Source organism: Pleurodeles waltl, chromosome 4_1 (assembly GCF_031143425.1).
Source record: "Pleurodeles waltl isolate 20211129_DDA chromosome 4_1, aPleWal1.hap1.20221129, whole genome shotgun sequence".
Classification (NCBI taxonomy): Eukaryota; Metazoa; Chordata; class Amphibia; order Caudata; family Salamandridae; genus Pleurodeles; species Pleurodeles waltl.
The window spans coordinates 289652978-289673936 of record NC_090442.1 but is presented as its reverse complement, the minus strand read 5'-3'; the positions used below and the strand labels follow the sequence as shown (position 1 = coordinate 289673936).

Here is a 20959-nt window from a genome sequence, read left to right as displayed (position 1 = left end):
CATAAGTTTGTAGTTTGCGATTCAAGTCCCGTGTCCCTACTGGGAAGAGACTTGCTGTGCAAAACTAAATGTTCGATTACCTGTTCTAATGATGGAACTGAAGTGCAGACAAACAGTGATGATGAGGGGGATGATGGGCAATTTACAGAATCAGAAACAGAAATTGCAAATTAAGATTACCCTTTGATAACCTTATTCCCGATGCTTACAGTGACTGACTTACCAGCTGAGTTACAGGGAACAGTGACAGAGAAAGTGTGGGACTTGACAGGAAAAGAAGTGGGCTGATAAAAGGAGTGGAACCAGTTAAAGTACAAGTGAAGCCAAATGCAGTGTTTCCCCAGGTGCCGCAGTACCACATGGCACAAGATGTCCTTATTCAGGTGTCTCAGATAATTGTAGATTTTGTAAAACAAGGAGTTCTGAAAGAGGTATTGAGCAGCCCATTTAATTCACCAATAATGGGTCTGAAAAAGCCTTGTGGGAAGGTTCGAATTGTGCAGGACTTAAGGAAAATAAACGAGATTGTGGTAAAGTGTTGCCCCATAGTGCCGAGCCCAGCAGTGATTATGTTTCAGGTCCCGTGTGATGCAGAATGGTTCACCGTTGTAGATTTGTCACAAGCTTTCTTTTCGGTGCCTCTTCAGGAGGACAGCCAATTTCTCTTCAGTTTCAAATTCCTGGACAAGGTGTACAGTTGGTGCAGGATTCCTCAAGGATTTTCTGAGTCACCGTCCGTCTTCAATCAGATATTGAAGAAGGACTTGGAGTCATTAGAACTGCCATTCAGTTCGACTCTGGTGCAATACATTGATGACTTACCGATTGCGTCCAGAACAAAAGATGACTGCAGGTATGACACAATTGCCTTACTGAACCATTTGGGGAAGAACAGACAAAGTGTCTCCAAAGAAGCTGCAGTACTGTCAGAAAGAGGGCACTTGATTGAGAGAGGGTCTAGGAGAATATCAAAGGAAAGGGTGACAGCTATATTACAGATGACCCCCCCGACAACAAAGAGAGATGTTAGGATGTTTTTGGGAATGGTGGGCTACTGTCGCCAGTGGATACCCAACTTTTCAATTATCTCTAAACCATTAATAAAGCGGACAGGCAAGGAAACTAAGGATGACCCGTATACCATAACTCTGTCCAAGGAAGAGCTTGAGTCATTCATGGAATTAAGGGAGTGCATGTGCAGGGCACCAGCTTTAGGTATGCCTGATTACACAAAGCCTTTTCTACTGTTTTGTCATGAACGTTATGCTTGTTCTTTGTCTGTCTTGACACAGGTCCATGGAGGTGCAAACCGTCCTGTAGCGTATTTTTCAGCTACCTTGGACCCAGTTGCAGCAGCATTACAGGGTTGTTTGCGCGCAGTTGCAGCAGTTGGTCAGAGCCTCACGCAGTGTGAAGGCATAGTGATTGGACATCCCTTAACAGTAATGGTTCACATTCAGTTGAAATTCTGTTGACTCGAACTAAAACCCAGCACATGACAAATGCCCGACTTACCCGATATGAGACAATTATTTTGGGGTCGCCAAATGTCTCCTTTAAGAGAAGTACTGTATTGAACCCGGCAACTCTACTTCCTGTTGAAAGTACTGAGATTAATAATGAAGAGGAAGTGGAACATGATTGTCTTGAGGTAACAGAACTATGTACCAAACCCCGGCCGGACATTCAAGATACGCAGTTAAAGGAAAATTACTGCATTATGTTTGTTGATGGATCCTGTTTGAGAGACTCAGTCGGAATACTGAGAGCCGGTTATGCTGTGTGCACAATCGCTGGTATTATTGAAGCTTCCTAACTCAAGAGAGTGTATTCCGCACAAGTGGCAGAATGAATTGCCCTTACTAAGTCATGCCACGCAGCTGAAAATTTGAAAGTCACTATCTATACTGACAGCAGAAACGGATTTGGCATTGTTCATGGTTTTGGCAAATTGTGGTCACAGAGAGGTTTCATGACCTCTTCTGGTTCTCCAGTGAAAAATGGCGAACAGATTAAGGATTTGCTGCATGCGATTCAGTTACCTCTTGAAATTGCGGTGGTGAAATGCAATGCTCATGTTAAATCACAAGACTTTGTGTCAATGGGAAACGGCTACACAGATCAAGTCGCAAGATTTTGTGCATTGAACTATATACTGTTCAAGGATCAGTGGGAATTGTTACCGCAAACTGAAAATGAAACATGCTTGAACTTTGCCTTAAGAGTGGTTGATACCTTAGAAGAGTTAAAATCACTGCAGGGCCGTGCTAGCAGGGAGGAAAAACGCTCCTGGCAGAGAATGCAATGTGTACAAAGAGCTGACGACTTGTGGGTCTCAGAGGAGGAGAAACTGGTTTTGCCAAACAGTCTTTTGTCACAATTTGCAAGGCTTTATCATGGGCAGGCACATCTTGAGAGAGATGCAATGATCAGATTGTTCAAAATTGACTGGTTCAATCCGAAATTCAGACAAGCCGCAGAGGTTACCTGTCACAGGTGCATCATCTGTCAACAGATGAATGCAGGGAAAGGAACTGTGGTCACTTTGAGCCACATTGGGAGAGCTGGAGGTCCATTTAGCAAGATGCAGATGGATTTCATTGAGATACCTGTATGTGGAGGCTTGAGGTATGTGTTGGTGATTGTGTGCGTTTTCAGTCATTGGATTCTATCCTACACATAGAAATGACAGTCTCACAGTTGCAAAGCTGTTGCTTAGAGAACTATGAGACTATGTTGCTTAGAGACAATGAAGTGATTAAGCTCTTGTGTGCTGCATTAGACATTGAACAGAAGCTGCATTGTAGCTACCGCCCTGAAGCATCAGGACTAGTAGAACAGATGAGTGGTACCTTGAAGTCGAGAATGGCAAAAATGTGAACAGCTACCAATATAAAAAACAGCCAGATGCATTGCCCTTAGTGCTGATGTCGATGAGAAACACCCCTGATAAGAAGACAGGACTATCACCCCATGAAATCCTCATGGGCAGAGCTATGAGGCTACCCGCAGTACCCGCAAATGCTCTTGTGAATATCACGGATGATATGGTGTTGGATTACTGCAAAGGTTTGGCTGATGTGGTTCGCTCTTTTTCCCCATCAGGTGGAAGCCAACACATTGCCACCGATCAGTGATCCAGGTCACACCCTGCAAACCCGTGACTGGGTGGTTGTCAAGAAGCACGTGAGAAAGTCGTGTTTGGAGCCGTCCTGGAAGGGGCCATACAAGTAATACTGACAACAACCACTGCTGTGAAATGTGCAGGCGTTCCAAACTGGATACATGCCAGTCACACAAAGAAGGTAACATGTCCGACTGATGAGGAACTTGAAGTTTCTGACTCAGCAAATCCAGAGAAGTAAGTCTCAGGGCCAGAAAACAGCCAAGGGGAAACTGAGACTACAGGAGAGCCCACTAAGGACGGCCTAGTCCCTCAAACAGTAAACGAGCTCGAGAGAGGTGACAGTGAGCCTATCTCAGTAGAGGCAGCAGGAGAACTAAGTCAAGGAGAGGTTCTCCCAGAAGTTGACGGGTACGGGTTAGAGCTTGAACCTGTTACAGACCCAGAAGAAGAAGAAGGGGAAATAGTAGAGAGAGGTCAAAGCACACCGGCATCCCCTGAGCCTGTAGCAGGTCCGTCAAGAGAAAACACCATTGCACAAGAGGGTGCTGTTCAGCGCCCTGAAAGGCCAAGCAGGAAGAAGACGCATAAAGGTGATAACTGTCCAAAGAAACAGGCTGCAAAAGAAAAGGTCGTACCAGGTGAAATAATAGCGGAAGAAATCGATACAAGCTGAATAGAGGATCTAAGTGAAGGAGAATTGCAAAGTGAACGCAGGTTGAAAAGAAAAAGAACCGCAAATAGAAGGTACGCAGGTCCTGAATGGGCATATGCAACAACATCCTAATGGCAACAAGAATTCTTAGCATTCTGTTTTGATCGAGAAGTACCAGGCCAATACTACGGTACCTGAAATTAATCAGAGAAAGAGACTGTGTTAAAACTGAAATTGAAAGCTGAAAAGCTGAGAAAAAGACTTATAAATTACTGGATGTGACACTGATAACCTGAATTGACTTTGAAACCCGATTAGGACAAGCTGCTAACCTGATTTGACAAAAGGGTCCTGGAGAGAGTGAAGCGCTGTAAATACACGCAGAGAGAGAGAGAAGGAAAGATTTGCATCAAGAAAAAAAAAAAGTATTTTATATTGTCCTCAAGTTGATTGTTTGCTTTGAGTTATTCTGATATCTGATTCTTTACAGACCATGGCTCATAATAGAGGTAGTAGCAAGAAGGGTAAAGTGTGTGGTTGGTTAAGTGTTATATTAGGTATTGTGGGTGCGATAATAATTGTAGGTGTGATTGTGGGAAAGCGACTAACAATGCTTCAAAACCTGAAACTACAACACTAACACCATGGGAAAAGTTTGAGCAAGATACAAAACACTTGCATGAGGGAACTAATTCAAAAGGGGAACTCTCCACTAACGTCTTCTATCGCTTGCTGAATGAGTATGTTGAAACCATGGATGCGAGAAACTGTTGTGTGCACAAAGATTCCTTCATCAGTACAAGAAGGGGGTCACCTATCATAGTCTTCCACTAACATACGGGATAAGTTGTAGTTTGATACTAACAAGATTTTATGACCAGGAGCATGTGCAATATTTCTATTCAAATTTGGATGTGGTGTTTTCTTTTGTGCCAGTGATTGAGTTTCTGAACAAATTAGCTAAGGAGCATAGTATAAAAATAGATAGAGGCTTCTTTGAACCGACACTTACATTTGGGACAGCTTATGCACACCGCAACAATCTGACTTGCTTATTAACACCTGTAGAGAAAAGCTTCTTAGATCACAATGATGATAGACGTAAAGCACCGAAAGAAATATTAGAAAAAGGGCTAGAGAAACGCACATATGCAAATGATTATGCTTACACTGCAATAAAGACGCAAGGCAAATTAGCTATAGATGCACTATATGTAGGTAGACTTTGTATATACAGGCCAAAATCTGATCATGACACTATTTGTGGGAACGAGTGAATGCAGGCATGTGTTTTTGTTTCAGAGTAAATGGACATTCATGTTAAAATGGACAGGATCCAGCGATCCCCGGGATTTATTACATCTGTGGACTTAATGCTTCTTACGGTCTCCCTAAGGGATGGTATGGGACATGTTATTTGGGGAAAGTTTTCCCTAAGATTTACCAGATTGATGACTTAAAGCAAATACCTAAAGCGTCTGAATTACAACATGTTAGACAAAAACGAGAGACAGCGGCTGCTGTGGTTGGTGACATATTTGGAGCCATAATTCCTTCAGTAGGATTTATCTTAAACTCCATGAAGATTTGAAAGTTGTCTACTATTGTGGATAACATGCTGACAAACTTCACAGGGGCCATACTCCTGATGGATACTGAACTTGCTGCGGAAAGAGCTATGACTCTTCAAAATCGGCTTGCTTTAGACATTCTTTTAGCAAAGAGCTGCGGTTGCTCATTTATACCGGACAATAGTAAAAAGATTATAGGTATGCTTACTAACCTAACTAGAGATAGTACAGATTTGAAGGAACCTGGAGTGTGGGAGAAAGTGGGAAAAGGAATTGCCAGAGTAGGGAGCTGGTTTAGCAATATTTGGAATGGGGTTCTTGCAAAATTACTATGGGGTCTATTAATCGTTCTGGTCTGTTTATTAGGTTTATGGGGAGCATGCAAAATTAATGACAAAATTAAAAGGAATTGGACAAAGAGAAATAAGAGAAATGAGGAAAGTGAAAGGGAGAAAATGTTTAATGAATTTTGGGAAAGTTCACATAAGGGACAAGATGTTGAAATGCGCATTATGCGCAAGGTGAAAAATTAAAGGTGAAAGGTCGAAAGGGAAAGATTTGTGTGATGACAAACGTCATCAAAGGAGGGACTGAGAGAGCGTATCTTATATAATCTATATTAACATGAAATGTTTATGAATAAATGTGTGATAATGCCGCATAGAAACTGTAGTAATGAATTTTTGCTTAAACGTGCACTTGAAATGTGACCACGGGGAGTGGCCGTCAATGTATACGTGGACTAAAAAAATGACAAATGTTATGAATTACTATAGAAGAATACGTTTTATAATAATTATTAATGATTGCGTTATTGAATTTGTGCTGAAATCCTTGTAGACCTTAAATTAGCATGAGCCAAAGCTTAACTGCTTGGCTCTCATATTAAATGTATTTTCCTATCTTGCAGTGTGCTGACTCGCAAAAGGACATGACCCCTTGTTTTCTTCAAACTAGAAGCTGAATGTAACCATAGTAGATCCGTTCTCATGAAATCCACATTGCTTGTAGAAAATATTAAACAAAATGAAACATTGTAGATTAATGTAATGTACAAGGTCGTCTAAACCGGTGAAGACAATGGAGCTACTGACCAAAAGATGTGCACAGAATTACAGAAGGATGAAATCATACCGGACGTGCTACCTCTGAAGACGTCAATCATATGGACCAATAAAATGTCTGTAAACTAATATGGGGTGAAAGATTAATGACATAATCTGTTTTCTAACTGGGTGAAGATAGTGGGGTATAACCAATGGCCAAATAAATTTTAGGGGAATGTACAAAGAAAAAGGGATAAAAACCCATGACACGGGGAGCCATTTAGAATTTGGTAGGGAATGCTATTGATTTTATCCAGAAACTTTGTCACTTTGTTTGGTGACTTAGTTTGGTTTTATTTAAACCATCCTTTCCTTAGATTGCCCATATTACACTTTACCTCCTTAGGAGGGAAGTCCCCCTTTTTTCCCCGGAGCTGAATTCTGACTGATGGAGATCTGACTTATGTCCTGAAGACGAAGACTGAACCCGAGTGCTGACCTAAAACCTTGGAGGGTAACTATGACAATGAAATTGTGATTTGTTTGTTTGCTTTTCCTTTCTAAGTACCAACTGCTTACTTTTGACAGAGACCATAGCTAGATGGTTTCCAAATTGGTGTTCTAAATTGTTTTGCATGAAGCCCAACATGCCAGTGCTAATCAGTGGTTAGGACAGGTGTTCACTAAACTGACGCAAATAGACAAACAACTGAATTTATGCTTTGTTGAACCAAAGTGTTAATGATACTCTGCTAAAAGTTGATCTATGTTCACGCCGTGTTATGTTTTGATGTTTGTGATTCTTGCTTTAATGAAATCTTATCAGAGTTGCCATATTGTGACTATGCTACTTTGCTTCTTGGTTTTGAGATTAACACATTTGCTCTTAGAATTGTAACTAATAGGGACTAAAACTCATACAATTCTACTAAACTGGTGTGGTTATTCATGACTACCAGGTCATGGTGGTGTCTTGAATTAATTGATGTCTCTGACTAAAGTGAAATGCATTGTTGTAATAAATATTGATGACATTATTGACGTATTGATTGACATACTGATTAGCTATCTCGTCCTAAGGAGTCTCTCAACTGGTTCCAAAGATTCATTGGCCTAAAACGAGTCCTGATGTGTAATAAATTATCATAAAGGGACGCGTTATCAACATGACAACCGGCGTGCATGTGAAGTTAGCCAATCGGTTCATCTCAGCCCAGGAGCACTGATTCAGATAGGGAAGGCATCATTGGAAAGGAGAGGATCTCCCCTTTCCACTGGTACCTTCACAAGGGCATCACAGAAGGAGGGCACTCCCCAAGCAGGGATTCACTCCACTAGACATCATGGATTTTAGTTGCGGTGACCGCCCCTTTGACAAAGATGCTCCCGATAATTGGGGATATATATTGGCCATTTTCTTCCCCTTCTCCCCCCGGGGTAGACAGATCTTATTTCTAGGATGAACTAACCCGGGGGGGGGGGCGGGTGAGCAGAAAACCACCAGACCCCAGGGATGTTTAGAAATATATGTGGGGGAGCAGTCCCTTGGGCAAGTGTCGCTCCCCATTATGGGGGCATTAATCTGGCCATTATTTTCTGCCCCCCCCACCCGGCAGATTGTCCATATTTTTGGGCTGATCTGCCCCCAATGGGGGCAGAAACCCAATAGACACCAGGAATTTGTTTTTTTTGGTTTTTCATTTGTAGGGTGTAGGGCTGCCCAGCATTGGCTTGACAATGCTCCCACCCCCCAAAATAGGAAACAGTCTTTCTGTCCAACCCACCCTGTAGGAAGCTGGCTCTGTATATACTGTCTCAAAGTAAGAGATAGTGTGCAGAATACAAGGGTTCCCCTTAGAGGAAAGATAGTGGCAACATCAGATAATTCCAATGCTCTATTTTGCGGTAGTGTGGTCGAGCAGTAGGCTTATCAGAGGGTAGTGTTAAGCATTTGTTGTACACACACAAAGGCAATAAATGAGGAACACACACTCAAAGACTTAATTCCAGGCCAATAGTTTTTATATAGAAAAATATATTTTCTTAATTTATTTTAGAACAACAAGATTCAAGATTTGAAGAAAATACATAAAATGCAATGTACTCCACACAGGTAAGTAAGTAACTTTGAATTAGAGCAGCAACATACACAGTTTTAGTTAAAATGGCAATAAGCTATTTTAAAAGTGGAAACAGTGCAAAAATCAACAGTTCCTGGGGAGGTAAGTATTGGTTAGTTTTTCCAGGTAAGTAAGACACTTACAAGTTCAAGTTCCTGGGCATAGGTAGCCCACCGTTGGGGGTTCAAGGCAACCCCAAAGTCACCGCACCAGCAACACAGGGCCAGTCAGGTGAAGAGATTAAAGGAGGGCCCAAAACACATAGGTGCCTATGAAGAACAGGGGTGCTCCGGTTCCAGTCTGCCAACAGTTAAGTACCTGCGTCTTCAGAGGGCAGACCAGGGGGGTTTTGTAGGGCACTGGGGGACACAAGTAGGCACACAAAACACACCCTCAGCGGCACAGAGGCCGCCGGGTGCAGTGTGCAAATCAGGCATTGGGTTTTCAATAGGAATCAATAGAGGGGTCCGGGGGTCACTCTAGCGGTGCAAGCAGGGCACATGGGGGCTTCTCGGGCCAGCTACCCACTGGGCTAGGCAGAGGGTCACCTAATGGTCACTCCTGCACTGGAGTTCGGTTCCTTCTGGTCCTGGGGGCTGCGGGTGCAGTGCTTGGTCCAGGCGTTGGGTTCCTTGTTTCAGGCTGTCACGGTCAGGTGGAGCCTCTGGATCCTCTCTGCATGCGTCGCTATGGGGATTCGGGGAGGTGGGGGTCGTCTCAGGTTACTCACGAGGTCGCAGTCAACTGGGAGTCCTCCCTGCAGTGTTGGTTCTCTGGAGCTCGAGCCGGGGGCGTCGGGTGCAGAGGGTGAAGTCTCACGCTTCTGGTGGGAAGAGTGAAGTCTTTAAAAGTTTTAAGAAAGTTGCAAAGTTGTTGCTGTTTTTGAACAGTGCCGCTGTTCTCAGGAGTTTCTTGGTCCTTCGGGTTCAGGGCAGTCCTCTGAGGCTTCAGAGGTCACTGGTCCCTGTCCGATGCGTTGCTGAGCAGGTTCTTCGAGTCTGGAGACAGGCCGGTAGGGCTGGGGCCAAGTCAGTTGTCGTCTCCATCATCTCTGCAGGGCTTTCAGGTCAGCAGTCCTTCTTGTTGTAGGTTGCAGGAATCTGATTTCCTGGGTTCAGGGTCGCCCCTAAATACTCAATTTAGGGGTGTATTTAGGTCTGGGGGGCAGTAGCCAATGGCTACTGTCCTGGAGGGTGGCTACACCTTCTTTCTGCTTCCTCCCCGAGGGGAGGGGGGCACATGCCTATTCCTATTGGGGGAATCCTCCAAAACCAAGACGGTGGATTTTTCAATGCAGGGGTCACCTCAGCTCAGGACACCTTAGGGGCTGTCCTGGCTGGTGGGTGACTCCTCCTTTTTTTCCTCATTAACTCCTCTGGACTTGCCGCCAAAAGTGGGGGCTCTGTCCAGGGAGCGGGCATCTCCACTAGCTGGAGTGCCCTGGGGCATTGTAACACGAAGTCTGAGCCTTTGAGGCTCACTGCTAGGTGTTACAGTTCCTGCAGGGGGCTGTGTTAAGCACCTCCACCCAGTGCAGGTTTTGTTTCTGGCCTCAAAGAGGGGCAGAAACTCATCTTAGTGGCAGGTTGGCAAAGACCAGTCAGTCCTGCACTGAAGGATTGGGTAAAATACAGGGGCATCTTCTAAGATGCCCTCCGTGTGCATTTTGTAATAAATCCAACACTGGCATCAGTGTGGATTTATTGTGCTGAGAAGTTTGATACCAAACTTCCCAGTATTCAGTGTAACATTATGGAACTGTGGAGTTCTTGTTTGACAAACTCCCAGACCATATACTTAGTATGGCCACACTGTACTTACAATGTCTATGAATTGAGTTAGACACTGTAGGGGCATACTGCTCATGCAGCTATGCCCTCACCTGTGGTATAGTGCACCCTGCCTAAGGCTATAAGGCCAGCTAGAGGGGTGACTTACCTATGCCACAGGCAGCATTTTGTGTGAATGGCATCCTGGAGGGGGATGCCATGTCGACTTTGCCTTTTTCTCCCCACCAACACACACAATCTGCAATGGCAGTGTTCATGTGTTAGGTGAGGGGTCCCTTTGGGTGGTACAACACACGCTGCTGCCCGTAGGGACCTTCCCTGGTCACAGGGCCCTTGGTACCACTGGTAACTTTTACAAGGGACTTATCTGTGTGCCAGGTGTGTGCCAATTGTGGAAACAATGGTACATTTTTAGTGAAAGAACACTGGTGCTGGGGCCTGGTTAGCAGGGTCCCGGCACACTTTTCAGTCAAGTCAGCATCAATATCAGGCAAAAAGTGGGGGGTAACTGCACCAGGGAGCCATTTTCCTACACACCCTTTGAGGCAGAACACCCATTAGACACTAGGGATTACTTTTTGAATATGTATTTGTAGGGGTGGGGCTGACCAGCTGGGTAATGGCCATGCCCCCAGTCGCTACAGAAAGGAAAACAGTCTTTCCAACCCTGCCCCGCCCAATGGTGGAGGTCGGGGGGGGGGGGGGGAGTAGGGACAAATGGCAGCAATTACCCCCACATACCCCTCTGGGGCAAAAATCCCACTAGACACCAGGGATTATTGGGTTTTTTGGGGTGGGGGTTTAAGTTGTAGGAGTGGGCTCTGCCCAGCATGGGCATGGCCATGCTCCCACCCACTTAAAAATGGGGCAACAGTCTTTCTGCTCTCCTGTGGAGTAAAGCATCTCATCCGAATTGCAAGCAAGAGGATGTCTGATTCATTTGGGTGCTGTTTTTACATATGGACCAGGAGAGTTTGGTTAACTCCCAGTATCATCCCACTACTTACAGTGGTGAACAGCTGCACATTTTGGGCTTGGGTAAGCTGCCACCTGGAAAAACCTACCAGACCCAGACAGTTCTGAAAACTAGACATCTGGGGAGTCCAGGGTGGTGTGCTTCGCATGCATCCCACACCATTTTCTTGCTCACAATGCCCTGCAAACCTCGAATGCTGAATAAAAACACACATTTTTCCTCACATTTCTGTGATTGCAACTTCCGGAATCTGCAGGAACAGAACAGATACAACGAGGTCAACAGGTGTCCCCACAGGCTCCTATTGTCCTTGGTTTGATCTGTTCATGTCACCGGGGCTAGGCCAAGCCACACAAGTGGCACAGCGGGTTTATCAGCACAGGGGCGGTAATGCTGGGTGGTAGGAATTTTGTGGATTCCTGCAGATTCCAAAAGTTTCTATCACAGAAATGTCAAGAAAATGTGTTATTTCAAGCAACATTTAAGGTTTGCAAGGCAATGTGGGTAAAAAACCCTTATGGGATCCATGTAAGTTAACCCATCCTGGATTCCCCAAGGTGTCTAGTTTTAAAAAAATGTAGAGGTTTGCTAGGTTTCCTTAGGTGCCAGCTGAGTTTGGGCCCAAAAACTACAGCTACCCACTTTAGAAAAAACAAATGAGTCAGCTTTGGCAAAATTTGATGTATCAATGTTGCGCTTTGGGCTGTTTCGTGTTGCAGGCAGTAGGCCTAAGCACAAAAATTGGGTACCTTTTTTTTTTTATCAGAAAACTTAGGAGAATGCATTTTGTGGCTCTCTGCAGAGTCCAGAACTTTCCATCACAAAAATGTGAGAAAAATATGTTTTTTTAGTCAAAGTTTGAGGTGTGAAAGGAATTCTGGGTAAAACACCCTGGTGTGAGCCAAGCAAGTCACCCCATCCTGGATTCCCCCAAGAAAAAGCAGGTCAGTTTTGGGCGGAAAAATGTGATGTTTCCATGTTGCATTTCGGGCCGTTTCCTACTGTGAGCACTAGGTCTATCCGCATAAGTGAGGTAACATTTTGATCAAGAGACTTTGGGGAACACAGAATGTTAGAACAAGTGTTATTACCAATTGTATTTCTCTGAATTTGCACCTTCCAAATGTAAGATAATGGGTAAGAAAGAATAATTTTGAGGAATGCCTTCTAATTTACATGCTTTGTATGGGTACTCACAAAATCAAAAATGTGCAAATAACTCATGCTTCTGAACTCCATATCGTGTGCCCATTTCAGAAATACACAGGTTTCCTTGATATCTATTTTTCATTATTTATATTTTACCAAATGAATTTCTCTATACTGGGTACACAATGATAAACCATTGCAACGTGCAGCTCAGTTATTTGCTTTGTGTACTTTAAAACTGTGGAAAACCCACAAACCCTATCTATCTCCACAATCAGAAGGGTCTAGCAGGTGTAATGGTATTTAGCTTTTGTAAGTCGACCAAAATGATGAGAGGTTACAAATGAAAACGTTGTCACAAATGCACATTTATTTTCCTACTTCTTTTCAATGTATATTTTTTTTTTAATTTCAACACTTGATTTCTTTGGGAAAAACTTGGAGGATCTAAACAAATGACCCCTTGCTGAATTCAGAACTTAGTTTGTGTAGCTTTTCGGGATCCACTATGGGTTTCACACCAGTTTCCACCACAAACTGGAAATGGGTTGAATGCACAAAAAATAAGGAACAAGCATTTGGGTCTTGCATTTGCCCGAGTTGGAGCTATTAGCATTGTACACTTAAAATTGAAAATGGAAAGTAAAACAGTTGACATAAGCGAGCCGATTCATAGCGCCATGGCTGCCACGAGTATGAGCGTGAAGGAGAGACATAGAAGGAAAAAGAAGCTCGCTTGCAGTCAAACGTATCGACAACTGTGCAATTATCCATGTAACAGAAGCAGTCTGCAAAGCGGAAACACACCGCCCCAAGGAGGGACAAACATAAACATTTACCAATGATAAAGGATTTTTGAAAGGCACATTCAGGAACGAGTGAAAGTGATGGGTGTGCAGTGGGTGTGGTTAAAAGCCCACGATTCTTACAACAGGTCAAAGCGCTTGGCTATCGATCTAAAAATAGGCTACCTCCCAGTAAAACATCAAAACATTTTTCCCCAAAAAAACAAAGTTTAGCTATATTTTGCATAATTTCTCAGTGCCCTCCAGTGGCGTAAGGAAACTTGAGGGGGCTCCCCTGCACAGTACAGGGAGGGGCCCCCCTCTCCGAACTCATGCAGGAGCTCACAGACCACAGCACTGTGCTATAGATGCCCCTTGAGCTGAGGGGCCTTTGTTACACCAATGTTGCCCTTCAGAGAAATCCACATACCCAGGGTACCTTTAGAATCCCCAGGAAGTTGGAAAAAAGAGACAATTTTGGCATGGAAAGCTTATGTGGAAAACAAAAGTTACGGAGGTCCAAGCCCAAACTACCTTAAATAGCCCAAAAAAATAATCTTAGCACTTGGTGGGTGGGGGTCGGCATAGTAGCAAAAGTGTTAAACCCTGAAACCTGATCTAGTGCAAGCGGAGTCATAGTGGTGGTTTGAGGCAGTCTGGCGGCTATAATGGCTATTCTTAGACAACAGAGACAAGGCGTCCCCCTTTCCCACACAAACAAGATGCATGAAACGGCAGAGGCTGCATCTCCTGGACAAATTATTTATCATCTCTTGGATCAAACCTCTGTTTTGGGGCATAATTCATATGAACAGTGACCCGCCCCCCAAACACTTTATGTATAATGAGTGCTTATTTTCTTTTGTTTTCTATCCCCTTTCATTTCCCATGGGAATACCCCCGCCAAAAGGATTTCGAGCTAGTTAGGCACGGTGAACAGCGTGTATATTAAATTTTGCAGAATCTACTGGAGAGGTAAAAACCTTAGTGCATAACAGTGTATTTACCTCGCTCCCTCTATAGCAGTTATTAATGTACAACTGTGAAAGACAAGTTTGTGAATTTTGATTGATAGCAAAAATGCTACTAATAAAGAAATACCCCCCAAACTGTCTAAAGCCCGATCTAAATTAGATTCTGCCATATAGCAGAGATGGAAGTCTTGAGTTCACCTGCTTGGCAAGATAACATGAGGCTGTCAGGGGTTGTGCTGCCCCTGTAACTCTAAAAGCAACAGGCTACGCAGTCTCTATAGAGAAGTTCTGCAAGCTCAAGCACTGCACATTCCAAGAGGACAGTCTACAACCTGCACATGCGCGGTTACCACAAGAGATAAGCGAACTGGAAGCCAGCTCTTGCCAATAGTGTCATCCTCGAAACAGAAGGATGTACACATAAAGGGAGGAGCCATCCATTGCAGGGAACAGTTAGAGGATGATCCTCAGTAGCAAGAGTTAAAGTAGAAGAAAGGATGGCCATGGCTACAGCTAGGCACAAATTAGGAAATAAGCTTATTTCGTACTGAAGAAGAATCTTAATAAATAAATAAGGGAAGGAGGAAACAAAGAAGCAGTAACTCACTGGTGGGCACTTTCATTTTTACCTTAAGTTGTACCACCACCCATGGAAAAAGAAGCATGGAAATTTTCCTCAACTCTTTGAAAGTACTGGATGGGCAAGACCATCAGCTTATCTTCTAGTATTAATCGGATTAGTTTATTCAAAATGTGTACTGTATAAATGATGTACAATCGATTTAAACAAAATATCTTCATGTGTCCTGGGTCTCACTACCGACAATTAAACATACAATCATTCAAACTCAATCATACCATATGTATCCAACTATACACTATCATGCACCAAATAAGCTAAACATGGGGTATTGAAAGGTCACTCCTCACAAACATAGTACAAAATAAATTCATGCCAATTACTGTGTACACATATTTTTAAACAAATGTATTGGCCCTAATACATTCAATTAGTACATTTCAGTTCTGCTGAACTCCACAATTTGTCCTGATAAGCTGAACAAAGTTCCTTCAATTATGAAGGAAAGCTCAAAATGGGCAAGTTATGCAACTGATATATTGCACATGACTTTTACCTGCTCATGTCTAAAAAACAAACTGGAAGGACTTTTAGCAGATTTTGGCCAGGAAGCTTGTATACAAAATTCAGGTAACGCCATTAAAGGTGATTTTGGTTATTAACCCTCATCTATTTTGCCTACCGATGAGATGCTGATTTTGTCTTTCATTTTCATTGTTAGTTTGCAAATTAAAGTCCAAGACGTTTGAAACAGCAGATTGAGCTTTAACAGGAGTTGAGACAGTGCATGGAATTCTGGAGGTACATTTCTCAGTTTCAGCTGGGCTTTAAGAAATAGAGGAGCTTCTATTTCTTTTAAGGAGCTTGTAGCCTCATTGTTATATCTCAGCCATAACAGTAGGCACAAGGATGCCCATGTTGTGCAGTGTACTAAAAAGGAAACGTTCATGACAACAACGAAAGGCAATCTTTAATCCCTTCGCCACCAGGCATTTTCCCCCTCAGGCGCCATGCCTTTGTTTGGCTATTTGGGCAGTTCACTCTTAAGCCATCGTAACTTTTTGCCCACATAAGCTACCAACGATAAATTTGCATCCTTTTTATCAAACATCTGAGGGATTCTAGAGGTACCCAAATTAGCCAAAATACAGCGAAAATTTCATTAAAAAATAAAAGTAAAAAAAATAGGAAAAGAAAGGGCTGCAGAAGAAAGTTTGTGTTTTTACCCCTGAAAAAGGCATCAACAAAGGGTTTGCGGTGCTAAAATCACCATCTTCCCAAGCTTTCAGAAACAGGCAGACTTGAATCAGAAAACCACATTTTTCAACACAATTTTGACATTTTACTGGGACATACCCTATTTTTACTATTTTTTGTGCTTTCAGCCTCCTTCCACTTAGTGACAGAAATGGGTGTGAAAAGCGTTATCTAGCAAGCAAGTTCCCCAATGGTTGAATTGCCCTGAAATTATTTTTACACACACTTGTTGGATCGGAGCCTCCGGAGTTCCTAAGCATGCCCCCTCTCTGGGCACCAGAGTGCCAGCGGCTGGTTCAGGTGAGTTACTGCACTCGGCGATCCCAGAGCTCCTAACATGCAGTTGCGCTCCTGCAGCAACTGGAGATTACTCAAGGATGCTCCCAACAAAGTAAGTCTTTCAATCCTTCCCTCGATGAAGAGACAATGATGTGCGGTTTCCAAGGCTGGTCCTGATCCCAATGTAGGTGCATAGGGGATCCCCTGACTGCCTCACTCTTCCAGTGATTCTCTAGGTCAGGTCCACTTCTTACTAGTTCCAGTGACCCCCTGGCATACAAGGTCACCTCACCTCTGCTATACATGGACACAGACCCGATCAGCACAGCAGATACCTGCACAGTAGCCCATCCTGGCATACAAGATCACTGGCTCCTCACTACACAACAGCTACAGCCCAATCAGCAAAGCAATAGTCACAGCTCACTTCACGGCAGCCCCCCCACCGGCATCAGAGGGATGCCGAATTTGTTGTGCACACGGGCAACAACCCAAACAGTGCAGCAGCCATTCCTGGCACTGGGAATCCACTTGAAGGTTTTCCTCACTGGACCTCACTCCCTCCAAAGCTCTCCTCTTCTTCATAGGGTACAGTGGTCTTGGCAAGCAGGCAGACGCTGGTGCTCTAGGATCCAGGGCAGGTGATCTTGGATTCCCTGGGTGATGTCCCCTGACCCAGCTGGGAAACTAGCAGGCCTTGGCTCCCAGTCCTGGTCAAAGGCAAGAGTCTTTCAGGGCTTCACTTCGCGCACCCCTACTGGCTGCTTGACAGATGACAGTTTTTGGGGACCCAAGCTCTACTTCTTGTATTCCACCTCCAGACACCAAATGTGTTGTAGAGTCCAAGCCTTTGAAGTTTATGTTGGGGGTCTGCATCATTTTGAAGTGCCCTCTCCTCTGCCCACTCTTCCTCTTGAAAGCAGTCTGTCACAGCCGGACTGTCTACAAATTCGATAGCCCCACAACACAGACAATGGGAATGACTAAAGGTCACACCTGGATGTCAGTCATTGTGATATGTGTATCGAAAGGTTAGCCCAGTGACTCAGCCTTATGCTTTATAAATCCTTTATCAGTGTGTGATAATGTACTATTATTTCTGTGAAAGTGTATTTCTAGTTATGAAGTATTTCTTTTCTTGTTATTAATAGTTATTGTTGCTATAGTGATGTTAGAGTTCTTAATGGAATGTTTTAGAATAAAACAGGTGGAGAGACAGGGAACTGTGCTGGTATTGTGCCTGGAGTTTCTTTAATCAATAAATCTTGCTGTATCATCATGTCCGTCTGGAGTATTATCTGAGGATATCTGCACCCTTGGACTTCACACAGCCCCATCTCCTTCCTGAGATATGCTACGGCCCCTTCCTTGTGACCACTCTGAATCTAAGAACATCCTTTTAAGTGTACTAGAGAGCCTGTTTCTCCCTTCTTCCAATGTGTCCAAACCAACATACAGGAATGCAGCAATACACAAATCTGTCTTGGGGCATTCCTCTACCTCCTCTCCTCACATTTCACCACACAGCCCTGTGTCATCCAAAAAAGAACCTAGAGTCTAACATGTATTGTACCATTCCAGGCACACATACACCCAGCACATGCATCTACCATGCAAGCACTGACAGTACTGCATTATCCCTTCCCAGGCACACCCACTGCAGATACACCACTTCTGTGCTGAGCATCACTTCACAACAACCCGATGTAGGCCAAAGGGAGAGGTAAGCACAAAGCAGTGGTACTTTGAATGAGTGAGCCTGCAGGTCTCACTGAAGTGACGCAGGTTAACAAGCACCTGCTCACTCCAACTGATCACTACACAGTATGCTGCCACCACTGCGCTCATGCTGCTTAATTCCTGGTAAAGGCAGAGGCCTTTCACCACTATGAGGGGAGTACTTTGGGCGCCTATCCCAGTCCAAAAAGACTGCTATTGGCCTATGTCATGGTACACATGCATGATCAATGCTAGCCTACAACAATAAAATCAGCATTACAGACCAAGACATCAGTACATATGAGGCACTCAGGGCAGGAGTGCACGTCCATTACCATGCAAAGGACTTTTCTGTCCCAACATAATGATAAGGTTACCTAATTTCACGATATTAACGAACAAGCACTGAATCTGAGCAAATAAGAAACAGAGGGTGATGGCAGAAAAGGACTCCGGACCCTCAGAGTAGGTAAATTTCTCTACATGCTGTCCCACATAGGCTCCAAGTCCGAGTTCTGTCTTTACTCCAAAACATACCATATAATCTTGTGTTTAGTCTTTTACATATGCTATTTTGTCCCACTCACCTACTGGTGACTTTACTCTCTAAATTAACAAAAAAAACTTAAAGCATGGGAAAACTCACATAAAAGAGTTCACAATAGTTCTAGACCAACATTTGTTTTAAACTCGCAAACTTAACCATCAAGGGGGCTCTTCATCATAAGCATTACCAACCCCAAATTCCACAAGAAGGGACTAATTGTACTGCCAAGGGCTCGCAATGAAAAATCCGAAAGAATTATACCTTTCTGCAGCCATGAGATTTTCGTCATAAATATGATTTTGCAGTATTTGCTACATAAGTTAAATTTGCACACTTCAACAAAAAGAGTGTTCTTAGCTCAAATGGACCACGAGTTAAAAATTCTGCATACAGCAGAAAAGAGGCCGACGATCTTTATAAAAGGTAACATTTGGTCAATACCTTGGTCCCTATGCCTGCATTTTCAATAACTGAGATAGTTAAGACTTTTAAGAAGGGACCATCAATAGTGGGGCAAATTACTACCAAACTGGCCTGAACGACTATTACAAACAAAAGTATGCACGATTCTTCTCATCAATTATTTTAGCACCACTCCACAAGCAAATGTTCTGAAAAAATCTGTTACAGTTGACTAGGATTTCAATTAAATTCACTCAGATGAAAATAGCTGATTAGGGAAGGAGTCCCTTTATGCTGCATTTGTTGATCTCAAGTATGTCTTTGACAGTATATTGCAATTAAAGCTAAAGGCTGCTTTACTGTTTATCAGTGTTCCAGTCCAACCTGGGGTAATCAAACTGGTTTATAAAGAATCATGATAGGGCTGGTGGGGTCCTGATAAATAAACTACTGTGGAATTGTAAGACCTTAGTTGACTCAAGTAATGCTGGTGCCAGCACCAGCCTTATCTTGTCTATATATAGAATGTGCCCTCAGTTCTATATCTTGACTTGGTTGATGCTTCAAAAGAAGAATGTTAACATACATGCCAACCCTTTCCGATTCAGGCAGGCGACTACCTATTTCAAGGCTAGTCTCCCACTTCCGAGAGACTTGGAGCACGCACTGCCAGTAACCTGCTGCTGCAGGCTACTGCACAACGTTTGTCACACTCTTTCTGCCTGTTGTAGTGATTTATCCTTGCTCCTGGCAGTTTAAAAAAAACATATTTGCATTTTTGATATCCGATCCTGCAGCACCACACTTGCAAGTCCCATACATGAGAATAGACCCGATTGTGCCTCAATGGGAGAAATGCATTCTCTTGATTCTGTTTTTTAAAACCTCCCACTTTCCTGTTCTATAATGTTGGCACGTATGTTTTAAACATGTCATCTGTTTCTAAGGTCTGATGTTTGAACTTGAAATTGCCTCTCAGTCAGATGAGTACTTAATATTTGACACATAACTTGCCTTTTCTTGTTTCATAATTTAGTCATCACTTCCATTCGACTAGTCCTTCAATGCCACCCTGTTCCTGACCAGAATACAGACAGACTTTCCCTGTACAAAGGCAAGAGCTTTGCACTGAAAGGTAGGCCGTACTGGAGTGACACGGGTTCATACATGGCTGGTGGGGTTACACGGTATACCTAAGGAATGATTCGTGACACAATGGGGCGGTATGTAAATGGAAAATTGATAATTCCATATCATTGCCCCTACCAACTCCAATACCAGCGTAAGATGAACAGCAGATTCTTTCTCACCTCAACAGTATCTATAGGGGCTGCGATCTGCTCTGCAGTCAGGTTCCCGAACTCAGCGGCTAAAGCGTCCATCCTGGGACAGAAACATCCACAAATAGCAGGTAGCAAGGAAGCATATATTAAGCAGGAGGCACAGCGCAGAGCAACACGTGGGTCAATCACGTAAACCAACCCCTAACAGGACAGCGAGAACCACACATAATGTTCTGTTCTGAAACTGAAAGTATCTCACGCCTGGGAAAGAAGCAGAGGAGCATATTAATGTGGCGGCCATATTGCAATACAGCTTCTCTGGCCCACCCACGATACATTTCATAATTAAAGTGGACGCTGATGCAACACTTTGCCTATGTTAACAAAGTAACAATATACTAAAATGATTGTTCCACTGTTGTTAATCGAAATATTTTTTAAAAAAAATATGTAAGGACACTTTTTAAAAGTATACAAATGCTAAAACTGATAGAGTTATTGTATATATGTTGATTCGTCGTTGTTTTTGCTGCTATAAAAAAGTGATAAAAATAACGTCCCTGGCGAAAACACCCCCTTGACTAAACGGTTCCACTAACAAAATTCCAAGATGGCTGACGCGCATACAAGAGTCTGAATAAGGTTAAAAAAAAGGCACGCCTTTCGTATGCTTCTGCACTTTAACATCCTATCCCTGCCCCG

General features: G+C 43.4%; 1 protein-coding gene across 1 annotated transcript in view; it reads right to left on the bottom strand.

The window, feature by feature from the left end:
• Positions 1-20514, bottom strand: part of POLR3B (RNA polymerase III subunit B) — a 776005-nt gene extending 755491 nt beyond the window's left edge. Inside the window, exon 1 of the mRNA XM_069228350.1 lies at positions 20285-20514. Coding sequence (XP_069084451.1) covers positions 20285-20356 — 72 coding nt within the window. The 5' untranslated portion in view covers positions 20357-20514. The remainder of the gene's footprint in view (positions 1-20284) is intronic.
• Between the last annotated feature and the right edge of the window lie 445 nt (positions 20515-20959).